Source organism: Dendrobates tinctorius, unplaced genomic scaffold, assembly GCF_039654945.1.
Source record: "Dendrobates tinctorius isolate UK_male_01 unplaced genomic scaffold, ASM3965494v1 ptg000223l, whole genome shotgun sequence".
Classification (NCBI taxonomy): domain Eukaryota; kingdom Metazoa; phylum Chordata; class Amphibia; order Anura; family Dendrobatidae; genus Dendrobates; species Dendrobates tinctorius.
Window position 1 is genome coordinate 4,399,417 of NW_027361890.1, and position 14,208 is coordinate 4,413,624.

General features: G+C 41.9%; 1 protein-coding gene across 1 annotated transcript in view; it reads right to left on the reverse strand.

Annotated features, from left to right (window-relative positions):
* Positions 1-14,208, reverse strand: part of BPIFB2 (BPI fold containing family B member 2) — a 48,450-nt gene that overhangs the window by 2,202 nt on the left and 32,040 nt on the right. The window contains exons 11-15 of the mRNA XM_073555260.1: positions 12,633-12,803; positions 10,418-10,485; positions 10,249-10,294; positions 6,264-6,327; positions 212-288 (exon numbers count right to left, since the gene is read on the reverse strand). Of these exons, the coding sequence (XP_073411361.1) occupies positions 212-288; positions 6,264-6,327; positions 10,249-10,294; positions 10,418-10,485; positions 12,633-12,803 (426 nt within the window). The remainder of the gene's footprint in view (positions 1-211; positions 289-6,263; positions 6,328-10,248; positions 10,295-10,417; positions 10,486-12,632; positions 12,804-14,208) is intronic.

Consider the following 14,208-nt stretch of genomic DNA (forward strand, 5'->3'; position numbering starts at 1 on the left):
CAGATCTCACATTTTGCACTGATGAGGGGCAGTACCCGAAACACAGTGTCTGCAAATTGAGATCCTGGTTTTGCTTTTATTCAAAGTCATGTGACAAAGCTCGATAAAGGGTCGACATTGACTGTTAGGATTGCTACTTCCAATAGGTGGCACTAGAGTTCTAGCCCTCTTCCTCTCTGAAGAGACAATCTGAATAAACTATTATACTTACTTCCTTGACCTCCACAACTTCATGGATAAGCTGCACATTAGGTAGCGATGGCAGAGCTACTCCAACACTCAGGTCCTCTGCAAAATGAAGGATAGTTATTTTTAATCTTTTATTGCAAATTGAAAAATATAGAGTAGAAGGTAAAGATTATCAGCTAATGAAGTGGGAAGCTATTGTGAACCTAGCAATGTTTCAAAAGTTTTTAAAATTATAATTATCCACCTATTTCCTTTATCATTAATGTATATTTTAATTTGTTAAGAACATTTTTTTCAGCCATACATTACTTTAATTTAAGGGTGGTTTGTACGTTCATGACCGGGCCAATTTTTACAATTCTGACCACTGTCCCTTTATGAGGTAATAACTCTGGAACGCTTCCATGGATGCCAGTGATTCTGAGAATGTTTTCTCGTGACATATTGTACTTCACTTTAGTTGTAAAATGTTTTCGCTATAACTTGCATTTATTTATGAAAAAAACAGAAATATGGCAAAAATTTTGAAAATTTTGCAATTTTCAAACTTTGAATTTTTATGCCCTTAAAACAGAGACATATGTGACACAAAATAGTTACTAAATAACATTTCCCACATGTCTACTTTACATCAGCACAATTTGGGAAACAAAATTTTTTTGTTAGGAAGTTATAAGGGTTAAAAGTTGACCAGCGATTTCTAATTTTTACAACAAAACTTACAAAACCATTTTTTTTAGGGACCACCTCACATTTGAAGTCACTTTGAGGGGTCTAAATGGCAGAAAATACCCAAAAGTGACACCATTCTAAAAACTGCACCCCTGAAGCTACTCAAAACTACATTCAAGAAGATTATTAACCCTTCAAGTGCTTCACAGGAGCAGAAGCAACGTGGAAGGAAAAAATGAACATTTAACTTTTTAGTCACAAAAATAATATTTTAGCAACAATTTTTTTTATTTTCCCAAGGGTAATAGGACAAATTGGACCACAAAAGTTGTTGTCCAATTTGTCCTGAGTACGCTGATACCAAATATGTGGGGGGGGAACCACTGTTTGGGCAAATGGCAGGGCTCAGAAGGGAAGGAGCCCAGTTTGACTTTTTCAACCCAAAATTGGCTGGAATTGAGATCGGACGCCATGTCGCGTTTGACGAGTGTCTGATGTGCCTAAACAGTGGAAACCCCCCACAAGTGACCCAATTTTGGAAACTAGACCCCCTAAGGAACTTATCTAGATGTGTGGTGACCACTTTGAACCCCCAAGGGCTTCACAGACGTTTATAACGCCCGGGCGTGAAAAAAAAAAATCATATTTTTTCCACAAACATGATCATTTAGTCCCCAATATTTTGTTTTCCCAAGGGTAACAGGAGAAATTGGACTCCAAAGGTTGTTGTCAAATTTGTCCTGAGTACGCTGATACCCAATATGTGGGGGGAACCACTGTTTGGGCACATGGCAGGGCTCAGAAGGGAAGAAGCCCCGTTTGACTTTTTCAACCTAAAATTGACTGGAATTGAGATCGGACGCCATGTCGCGTTTGACGAGTGTCTGATGTGCCTAAACAGTGGAAACCCCCCACAAGTGACCCCATTTTGGAAACTAGACCCCCTAAGGAACTTATCTAGATGTGTGGTGACCACTTTGAACCCCCAAGGGCTTCACAGAAGTTTATAACGCCCGGGCGTGAAAATTAAAAAATCATATTTTTTCCACAAACATGATCATTTAGTCCCCAATATTTTGTTTTCCCAAGGGTAACAGGAGAAATTGGACCCCAAAGGTAGTTAAATTTGTCCTGAGTACACTGATACTGAATATGTGGGGGGAAACCACTGTTTGGGCACATGGCAGGGCTCAGAAGGGAAGGAGCCCCGTTTTACTTTTTCAACCTAAAATTGGCTGGAATTGAGATTGGATGCCATGTCACGTTTGACGAGCGTCTGATGTGCCTAAACAGTGGAAACCCCCCACAAGTGACCCCATTTTGGAAACTAGACCCCCTAAGGAACTTATCTAGATGTGTGGTGACCACTTTGAACCCCCAAGTGTTTCATTAAAGATTATAATGCCCGGGCGTGAAAATATAAAATCCTGTTTTGTTCCCACATAAATGATCATTTAGTCCCCAATTTTTAATTTTCCCAAGAGTAACAGGAGAAATTGGACCCCAAAAGTCGTTGTCCAATTTGTCGTGAGTACTCTGGTACCCCACATGTTGGAAAAAACTGTTTAGGCACACGTCGGGGCTCGAAAGGGAAGTAGTGTTGTTTTGGAATGCAGACTTTGATGGTCTGCTGGCGTCATGTTCCGTTTGCAGAGGCCCTGATGTGCCTAAACAGGAAAAAACCCCACATGTGACATCATTTTGGATACTAGACCCCCAAAGAACAAATCTAGATGTGCCCCCAACTAATCTAATGTAAATTAGTAGTGCATGGAGGTGTGGTACAATTTGAAGCAATCCTTCATACACAGGCAAGGTTTTTCGGGACAGGTGTCGCATTGATAAGTGGTGTCCCTGCGTATTCCTTTAGTGTAACACACTCGACACCTTTTTTGCGGCTTACCTTTTCTTGGGGTTGGCGGGACCACCCCTCCGGAAAATGCTGACCTGGTACAATACGAGCACCTTCAGTTCCAGAAGTACTGGGGCCCGCTCCTTCCTGAGCGCCAAACATCAGGGCCTTAACCACTACCTCCTGGAACTGAAGGTATGACGTATCGCCGGGGCATGCACACTGTGACAGCAGGAATGCGTTGAGCATTGCCATTTGGACGATGTGCACGGCCAGCTTTTTATACCACACCTTGGCCTTCCTCAATGCATTGTACGGTTGGAGGAGTTGATTGGAGAGATCAACGCCCCCCATGTTTTTGTTGTACCCCACTACACATGTCGGATTGTGGACCTGTGTAGAGGTACCCCGTACAGTGCAGAGGGTACTTCCATCACCGTGTATGGTGGTCAAGAGATGGACATCTCTCTTGTCCTTGTACTTGACCACCAGCAGGTCGTCGCTACATAGGGCTCTGCTCTCACCTTTTCGGAGCATCTGCCCAAGTAGCATCTTCGGGAGGCCTCTCTGATTTTTTGCGGACAGTACTGCAGGCTGCGGTACGTCGCTCAGAGAGGGATTTGTAGAGTGGGATGCTAGTATAAAAGTTATCAGTGTAGAGGTGATAACCTTTATCCAGCAGTGGGTGCACCAAATCCCACACAATGTTCCCACTCACTCCCAGGAAAGGAGGACACTCAGGGGGTTCGATCCGGGTGTCCTTCCCTTCGTAAACTCTAAACCTGTGGATGTACCCTGAGGTACTCTCACACAGCTTATAGAGTTTGATTCCGTACCTGGCCCTCTTACTGGGCACGTATTGACAGAATCGCAGCCTTCCCTTGAAGTGAACCATGGACTCAACCACGCAGATGTCCCTTTGGGGCACATACACTTCAGCAAACTTTTTGTTGAAGTGTTTGATGACCGGCCGAATTTTGAAAAGATGGTAAAAGTTGGGGTCATCTCGTGCGGGGTACTGTGCATTATCAGAATAATGCAGAAACTTGTGGATGGCCTCAAAACGCGTCCGGGCCATGACCATTCGGAACACTGGAGTGTTGTATAAAATATCAACACTCCAATATTGCTGAATTGCCGGCTTCTTCAGTATCCCCATATGGAGGACCAGGCCCCAAAACTGCGTCATGTCAACTACGTCTACAGGAGACCAGTTTGAAAATGTTGAACGAGGGTTTTGCTCCAAAAATTGCCGAGCGTACAAATTAGTTTGCTCCACCATGAGGTTAACAAAATCCTCAGAGAAAAAGACTTTGAAAAAGTCAATTTCTCTGAGGCCGGTGGTGTCAAACTTGATTCCTGATTCTGCCACAAAATCAGGAATCAGTGGCTCGTAATTTTTGGGGGGCGAGGTCCATACAGGGAGCACTGGGTCAGCTGCGGGCATGGTGGGCGCTGCCTCATCTTCTGTCCTGGAGCGTCTGCGTGGCGGTTCCGCAGGACCCGAGAAGGAAGATGAGGAGGGGGAAGAGAAAGAAGAAGAGGATGAAGAATCCGAGAAATAAAGAAAAGTCGGATCCTCATCCAAATCGCTATCAGTGTCGGAGGCAAGTATAGCATATGCCTCCTCCACTGAATAGCGCTGTTGGGATGAATTTGACATTTTTGTGTAAATATGGTGCTTGGGTGTACACTTTATTGAAAACTGTATGTGTACATGAGGGGGGGAGTGATTGGTGTAAACTTTCTGTAAAGAAAAAGCTGTGGGAAAAAAGTCTAAAACAGCAGGCCCTAGCTGATAAGTGTCACTTATCAAAATTAGGCTGCTGGATGTGCGCACGGGGTGGTGCAAGGGGGGGTGGAAAAAAAATGGAAAACGGCAGGCACAAACTCTGATGAGTGAACTGTGTCACTTATCCAAGTTTTGCGGCTGCGGGATGTGTGTATGGAGGTGGCGCAAAGGGGGCTAAGGAAAAAAAAAGCGAGCACGAGTGTTGATCGGTGAACTGCATCACCGATCAACGCTCAGCGGCTGCGCACGGATGTGGCGCAAAAGTGGGGTGGAGGGGGGTAAATATAGGGGAAGGGGGATGGGGGATTGGGGTGGATGAAGAGAGATTGGGCAGGGATCAGTTAGGGTTGTAGTTAGGTGGCACAAGGGGGGTGAAAAAAATGAAAAACGGCAGGCACAAGCTTGGATAAGTGACGTGTGTCACTTATCCAAGTTTTCCGGCTGCGGGATTTGTGTACGGAGGTGGCGCAAAGGGGGCTAAGAAAAAAAAGCGAGCATGAGTGTTGATCGGTGAAGTGTGTCACCGATCAACGCTCGGCGGCTGCGCACGGAGGTGGTGCAAAAGTGGGGTGGAGGGGGGTAAAAATAGGGGGAAGGAGGATGGGGGGATTAGGGTGGAGGGATGGGGGGATGAAGATAGATGGGGGGGTGAAGATAGATAGGGCAGGGGATCAGGGATCAGGAACACTTATGGTTGGAGTTTTTTTCTTTCTACTTTCTTTTCTGCAGGGATTGTGATGCTACAAGTTGTGGCACCACAATACCCAGCACAGGAGCTCTTGCTGCATCCGACCTCTCTGCAGGAATCCTCAGCTAGAGTGAGGACCCCTGCAGACAGGTCAGACAGGTCAGAGGCAGGTCAGGGGCAGGTCACAGAGCGGTCACATCGCTGCTGTGATCCACCAATCCCTGATCTGCCTGGTGACCATGGCAACTGCCTAGAATCGGAGCTCACAGCTCCGATTACTAGACAGGTCATGTCAAGGTCACCAGCAGTGCACAGAGCGGTCACATGGTGACCGCAGCTGTGCCCTGTGGTTGGCGCGATCGCCGATCTAATGGATCACGCCAGCCAGCTCCTGCAGGCCCTGCTGGGCCTGCATCAGGCTCCAGCCTAGGATCGGTGCTAATAAAGCACCGATCCGAGCCGGTACTGGCAGGACACAGCGGCGATATAGCGCCGCTGTGCACTGCGATTGGCGCGATCGATTAGATCGGCGATCGCGCCAATCCGGGTGCTTTTTGCTGGTGCCTGGCGTTGCCAGGCACCGGCTCTAGGATCAAGTACATCGGTACTCCAAACCTAGCCTAGGACATCATTGTTTCAGCCAAGCTGATTGGCTGAAACAATAAGAAACACTGGGATTGGCTGTTCAGAATTGAACAGCCAATCACAGCGCTCTGGATGCCGGGGGGCGGGATCGCAGCCCGGGAGGCCGACACCATCTTCTGTAAGGTGAGATGGCGTCGGAATTTTAATGCGATCACCGCAACTTAAGTCGCGGTATCGCATTAAAGGGCCCGACGTGTTATCCCGTCCACGGTCATACGGGCCAGGGTACCGTGGACGGGATAGTACGTCGGATGTCAGAAAGGGGTCAAGCAAATAGAATTTTGAGAATATCCTTATAAATCCATTTTTCTTTAACAAGGAGTAGTCAATATGCCCATTTCTACTCATTAGAAGGAGTGGAATTTCCATCTCTTGTTACTGACAGCACCATGGAAAGTCACAGCTGTTGATGAAACATTACTTACTATTAATCTGAAGTAGGTAGGCTTTCTCAAACACTGTATGCATGTACCCAGCCAGCAGTGAAGGCTATGGTGGAAGCACAAAGATATATTAGAAATAGTATAGCATATTCAAAGTTTCCTATATCTTGCTCACTTTTTCTTCAAGCACTTTCCATAGCCAGAGGTAGTGAGGGGAACTGAACTATATGCGAGGACTGTTATGTATCCCCTAGAAGGTGCTTAGAAGCATATTGAATCAGCTGGAGTGCATTGTAATAATAGCTACAGCTGTGGTTGCAATGCAAAATAAAAGTGTGGATTTGGTCAAGCAATTTGACTATATTAAATTTAGAAAACTTGACATGGGCTTTTGTTTTTGGAGAGACCTTTAGGATTGGTAGCGGCATGAGTCTCTCCCTCCACTCCATGTTTTGGGAGTGGCCCATGTCCACAATTCCCATTTAAACTTTCAATTTAGCTTTGGGTGGGGCAGTTTTTGGTTGTCAAGCAGCAGAGTAGGAAACTCTGTGCAGGACAGGTCTGTGTGAGTCTGATCAGAGACCAGAACCAGGGAAGCAAAGCCACTGACACAGTAATATGGTAGTGGAGTGTTACGGACTGATTGACAATCTGGCTGTTATCCTGAGGATAAAGTTTGCCTTTTTGTTGTAAGTCGCCAAAATAAAGATTTTTAAGTTGGACTAACCTGGGTCACTACCTCTTTACCACACTGTGTGAATACCGCTCCATTACACCACTAAAAGTGTAATTGCAGCTTCATAAAACTTTTGACATGTCATAGTGACAAGTCACATGTTTTGTTAGCTGTGTATTTGGGTGTTCAGAACCCCAATTGTCACTACTGAAATCAAGGAGATTCTGTTCTATGTGATTAAAAGGGATGTCCACTACTCAAACAACCTCTTCTGAATCCATATGTTTCCCTCCAGTAAAATAAGAACACTTATACTCCCTTCCAGCAGTGTCAGCACTGGCTCTCCCTTGGCTCTCATGACATTAAGTTATGCAAGCCCTGCAGCCTATCAGTGCTGGCTTCACTCCCCCCTCCTTTGGACATAATTGACATCCAGAGGAAGTGAGAAGGCATCAGGAGTAGTGATGAGCGAGTATACTCGTTACTCGGGTTTCCCCGAGTATTTTGGCGTGCTTGGAGATTTAGTTTGTGTCTCCGCATCTGCATGATTTGTGGCTGCTTGATGACCTGAATACATGTGGGGATTGCCTGTTTGCAAATACTCGGAGACTACCTGAGAATGCTCGGAGAAACCCGAGTAACGAGTATATTCGCTCATCACTTAACAGGAGCTCTCACTTTTTATTGGGTTATCTGAGTAGTGGACAACTCCTTTATCTGAAAAGTGTCTAAGGCTACTTTCACACTTGCGTTTTTTTGCGCTGCGTGCGCAGTGCAAACACATAAAAAACGCATCATGCGTTATTATGCTTTTTTTGTGTTTTTGCGCATGTTTTTTTAAAAAAACACATGTGTTTTTTTTGCGCTGACGAGCGCATTACCATGCACGTCAGCACTCCCATAGACTATAATGGTCAGCACTCCCATAGACTATAATGTGTTTTTGGGTGAATTTTGTGCGCATTGCATGCGCATGCTTTTTTTGAGACAGGTCGGACGCACAAAAAATGCAACAGGATGCATTTTGTGCGCCCGGGCGCACACTACAAAAAAACGCATACGCATACAAACGCATGTCTATGCGCACTAGGGTGACCGCAAAAAATCGATGTCGGAATTTTGTCCGTCTGGACCGCACAAAACGATTCCCCTTTTCAGATATTGAGATAGCCAAAATTTGAGCTCGATCAAACGACGTTAACCCGTGCCGCTCGTCGCTCAAAGTTTGAAAAAATTCAAATTGAGGTATTTTAAGATTTAGGTATTTTGCATAGTCTGTTAGACTATAAAGAATGTGACAACAACATTGCAGAAATAGCCCTGACCAAATTTTCGAACCATTTGTGGTATTTGAATGCAGAGTTGGTGGGATTATCGTTTTTTGATCACACCATTACAGACAATGAAAAGTTGTTAATGGCTAATAAATTGCTCAGTAGCATAGATGAACCATCAGAGCACGCTAGGGTTGTAAATCCAAAAGTTAGGAAAGAAAAATTAAAAGAGGTAGGAAGTAACCGACTTTAACGACCTTCTGACAAAAGATGAAGAACAAAAGCAATATGTCCTGCAAGTTGTAAGCAAATGCCGAGCATTATATTCTGACGTTTCAAAAACTACTTTAACAAAAGCTCTAGAATAGATTAGATAACTATGTAAAATTATCAACTCATGTAGGTTAGCGTGCTCTGATGGTTCATCTGTGCTACTGAGCAATTTATTAGCCATTAACAACTTTTCATTGTCTGTAATGGTGGGATCAAAAAACGATAATCCCACCAACTCTGCATTCAAATACCACAAATGGTTCGAAAATTTGGTCAGGGCTATTTCTGCAATGTTGTTGTCACATTCTTTATAGTCTAACAGACTATGCAAAATACCTAAATCTTTTAAAATACCTCAATTTGGATTTTTTCAAATTTTGAGCAACGAGCGGCACGGGTTAACGTCGTTTGATCGAGCTCAAATTTTGGCTCTCTCAATATCTGGAAAGGGGAATCGTTTTGTGGGGTCCAGACGAACAAGATTCCGACATTTTTTCCCCCCCATATGAGATCCGGTCACCCTAATGCGCACCCATGTTAAGTATAGGAAAAAAACGCAAGTGTGAAACCTGCCTTAAAGACTATGAACTTGAAAGTCATAAATTTCAACTACCATACATTTCTTATGTTAAACTGTTTCTTGCATTTTCATTCTTCAGTAGTTTCACTGTTTTCTTGCCTCTTGGCTTCCTGTTTGCCCGGGAAAGGTGCTCTCCTGATGATTGACAGTTCAGACTAGTAGCATAGCTGATCCACTGTGCTCTCTTTAATGCTGTTAACAGATGTAGCTTTGCCTTTGCAGTATCACAGAAGTGCAGTTGCACTAAAGGTGACCAAATTCAGCTACCTGTCCAGCTTCAATGCAGTGCTGTGACACCTTCTAGATAAGAGCTTGGAAGTACTGTGCTACTTGCCTGTCACTGATACACTATAACATTAATAAAAGATAAAATACAAAATTGGCAGCTTTTACAAGCACTTAACCTCTTAATAAGTTGAGATAACCACTTCAGCCTATAAAGGCCCATTTAGATGAGCCAATAATCGAGAATGAGCATTAGTTAGAGTGCTTTATTGCAGATTATGGGCTTTTGTAAGCACGTTTGTTTTTCGGTCAATTGGCTCATTAAAATCATCATTATTGGTAGCATATTATGTTGTGTCACCGACTTGCATACAACCAATCAGCAAACATTTAATGGCTGAGGTCAACAGGTATAAATGCTATTCTCTTTAAAGCCAGTATGAAAAATCGTACGAGTTTCATCCAGAAAACTCAGGTGATTTTCACCCGTGTGTCCATTTTAAATGTCCATGTGACATCATTGTGACATCTAAGTGTGATCCCTGTGCTATCTATTTACATAAATCTACATTAAAAAAGTATTATCACATACGTTTCCTAGATTAATAGTTGAAATGGATCCGTAAATATAACACCCATAGACTTGAATAGTTAGGTCTCATTTGAGGCTTAGAAGGGAACACTGTGACTTTATTTTCTCATGGACAGTCATCAGACCAGCATTGTTGTATAACATGGGTTAATGTGCAATTCAATCGAAAAATTAGATAGCACGAGTCCGATTCATGTGCTCATCTGCTCGAGCCCTTACATGGTTCATTTGTCCACTTTGTTGCCTCAGTCTCACATCACACCACTATCATCATACAAGTCATGAACATACACAGGGGTATAAGTCGACAAGCCCTTGGACTAATTTGTGACTTTAACCTCTTGGAATATGACTGGCTAAATATAGCATTAGTCTTTTTATTAACCAAGTAGGGTACACTGACTTACATTGCATTTTCCAAAAGAAGATGATGCCATTACCAGATTAAGATCTCTGCAATAAAACACAGAAATGCCTTTAAAAATGAATTTATGAAGATTAAATACATAAATGAATGCGCATTAATGCAATAACTGAAGTCATCCACACAAGAAAACAAGTGACACTATTTCATACCCTTGCAGTGACAGTGAAGTCTTGAGATTTCCTCCTTTAACATCCAACTTGGCAAGCAAATTAGCTCCCTAAAATTTTATAGGAGTTGAAAGCATTATATTTATTAAGGCAGTGGCTTCAATAAAACTTCAATATAGTGTGTGTGTGTGTGTGTGTATATATATACAATATATACAGTATTAAAAAAAGTGTTTGATACACTACTGATTTAGCAAGTTTTCCCACCTACAAAGAACAGAGAAGTCTGTAATTTTTATTCGATGTACTCTTCAACTTTGAGATCAAAATTTAAAAATGAAAACCATAAAATCACATTGTATAATTTTTCCATAATTAAAATTCATTGTATTGCGTGAAATAAGTATTTGATCATCTATCAATCAACCAGAATTCTGGCTTTCACAGACCTGTTAGTTTTTCTTTAAGAAGCCCTCCTACCCTGCACTCATTACTTGACTTAATTGTACCTGTTTGAACTCGTTTCATGTATAAAATACACCTGTTAACACACTCAATCACACTCCAACCTCTCCACCATGGCCAAGACTAAAGAGCTGTCTTAGGACACCAGGGACAAAATTGTAGACCTGCACAAGGTTGAGATGGGCTACAGGACAATAGGCAAGCAGCTTAGTAAGAAGGCAACAACTGTTGGCACAATTATTAGAAAATGGAAGGTGAATGTCTATCTTCCGCAGTCTGTGGCTCCATGCAAGGTTTCGCCTCTGAGAAAGTTCAGAAATCAGCCCAGAACTACACAGGACCTGGTCAATAACCTGAAGAAAGCTGGGACCCCAGTCTCATACATTACCGTTAGTAACATACTAAGCCGTCATGGATTAAAATTCTTCAGGGCATGCAAGATCCCCCTGCTCATGTCAACATATGTCCAGACCCGATTGAAGTTTTTACAATGACCATCTGAATGATTCAGAGGATGCATGGGAAAAGGTTATGTGGTCCGATGAGACCAAAATAAACTCCACTTGCCACGTTTGGAGGAAGAACAAGGATGAGTACAACTCCAAGATCACTGCCCCAACTATGAAGCATGGTGGGGGAAACATCATATCTTGGGGGTGCTTTTCTGCAAAGGGGACAGAATGACTGCACCGTATTGAAGGGAGGATGGATGGGTTCTTGCATTGCGATATTTTGGCCAACAACCTGCTTTCCTCAGAAAGAGCATTAAAGATGGGTAGTGCCTGGGTATTCCAGTATGACAAAGACCCGAAACAAACTGCCAGGGCAACTAAGGAGTGGCTCCGTAAGAAGCATTTCAAGCTCCTGAAGTGACTTAGCCAATCTCCAGTCCTGAATCCAATAGAAAATCATTTGAGGAAGCTGAAGCTCAATGTTGCCCAGTGACAGCCCTGAAACCTGAAAGATCTGGAGATGTGGGCCAAAATCCAGGCTACAGTGTGTGCAAACTTGGTCAAGAACTACAGAAAATGTATGACCTCTGTAATTGCAAACAAAGATTTCTGTAACAAATAATACATTCTTCTTTTCTATTATATCAAATACTTATTTCATATAATAAAATGCTAATTAATTATGTAAAAATCATGCAATGCGATTTTCTCAAAATTTAAGTGTACCTCTGATAAAAATTACAGAGCTCTCTGCTCTTTGTAGGTGGGAAAACTTGAAAAATCATCAGTGTATATATAGATAGATGGTTTATATATAAATATTAGGCTGTTCAATCATTGTATGCAAATAGATGGGCAAATAGACATATATTCTGTATATCTCATTAGGACAAAGCTTGGACAATCCCCATTCAGCTGGAATAGTCGCTAGATTATACGGTAAGTTTTTATTATTGGAAGACTAGACCAGTAATTGTTTTTTTTTCCTTTTGATACTATTCACTTATTGGTATCAAAAGGTTATCTATGTAATACATGGATTAGAATGGTCCTCAAAAGAAAGATAGTTTTGGGGGAACCTCAATTTTGATTATAAATGAATTAGCAGTCGTCTATCCCTTAATGTTGCTTCATCCATAGTATTATACTGTCCCTTGGCAGCCACAAAGGCCAAGAGATACCTCCAGATTTTTTTCTGCCTCTTTTCTTGAGAATTTTACAAACTTTATTTTTTTTACTTTTGATTCTCCTTAACTCATTCCCTATTGATCAGTGATTGTTAGTGTGAAAATCATTCAGAAAACTGAACTTTCAGCTCTCTATGTCAAATTCATACTCACCACATTGATAGTCATCAGATTCTCAATACGTAATTTGGGCTGGACGACAAAGATCTCTACTTGTGGAGTAATCTGGACTAATAACTGGTTGGACTTGAAAGTGACTATAGGTGTTTGGCTAAGAACAATATTTATCTTCACAGGAAGAGATTGTGGGTACTTCATACTGATCTAAAATAAATAATATTATACATTACAGATATAACTTCACAATTTAAATGTACAAAAATAAGTATTACTAAGTCAATGTGGTTGTCCATGCGGACAGTCGCTTTTTGATACACAGATCCCAAGAGAACCATAGGGTGTGTTGCTGTTGGTTCTACCAATTAATTGCAATCACTGTAGAAATTCAATATGCTATGCACTAAGGCCTATGATTACTTCCTATTAACAATAAATGCAAACAAAGATAGGAGGGAAGTATGTACCATAAAAATAAGAAATACTTTTTATCTTGTTAAAACCAACATTTTATTTGGTAGATAATCAAAAATAGTGAGACTCATTTGTAAAAGTCACAAAACAGAGATACATAAATGCAAAAATAGCAACCAGCAGAGGTCCCTCAGAACAAAATTTTGGGAAAAGAGTGCACTGAATTATGTCATCAGTCAATATAAATTTACAGTCAAGTTATATGTATAATCTAAAATAGATGTGCACAGCATGACATAGTTTCCAAAAGATTGTAAATATCTGCCTTGAGTGTAACCAAGGGATAAACTAACATAGAAAAGGCTACCCTAATTAAAAAATGTATGTAAATAAAGTCTCTATAAATAAGCACAAGGATCAAACTTGTGACTAGCTGTCATATATCTATAGCTTCAAACAGATATAGGCTCAAAAAAGTGCAAAAGTGTGTAGTACATACAGTACTTACCCCTCATTGAAGAAGCCTACGTGAAACGCGCGTCGGGGAGCCTTTGCCACCAGCAGGTCAGGTACCTCATTATCAGCTGCCATGTTTACTTTCACTTTCGGTCTCTATATTCATTTATGTATCTCTTTTGCACAATGAGCACTTTTTACTGACATACTTATGTGATCTACATATATTTACTCAGGGCTCTAACCTATGTCTGCCACATGGCTATATATATACATTGTATGTTGTAAACTCTTCTAGAGAGATGCAATTACCCTAGCAAAAGACCTTTATCTGTATTTACTCTGCACTAAATATGACTCACCCCAAAACCATTATAACAAACAAGCCGAATACCGGCATTCTGAACAGCCCAGTGCACAAAACCGTAAGTCTGACACACAGAATCCGGTTTACTATCACTCATGCGCTATAATTCATTGTGCCTGTCGGCGCCATCTTTACTGAGGGCAAAAGACCTTATCGTCATGCGCACTTCACAGCGTATTATCTCCAAAAAAATTATTGCAATTGCGCTTTGATTCTAAACATAATTATTTAAAACATAAGTGAATATTGTGCTTTTAATGCTTAAAGCCACAGGAATAAGCGGTTTATGAGTATCCATAGGAGACAGGCACACATCCCATTAGCTGGGATTACCCATAAGGGTATGTGCACACAGTGCAGATTCACCTGTGGAAT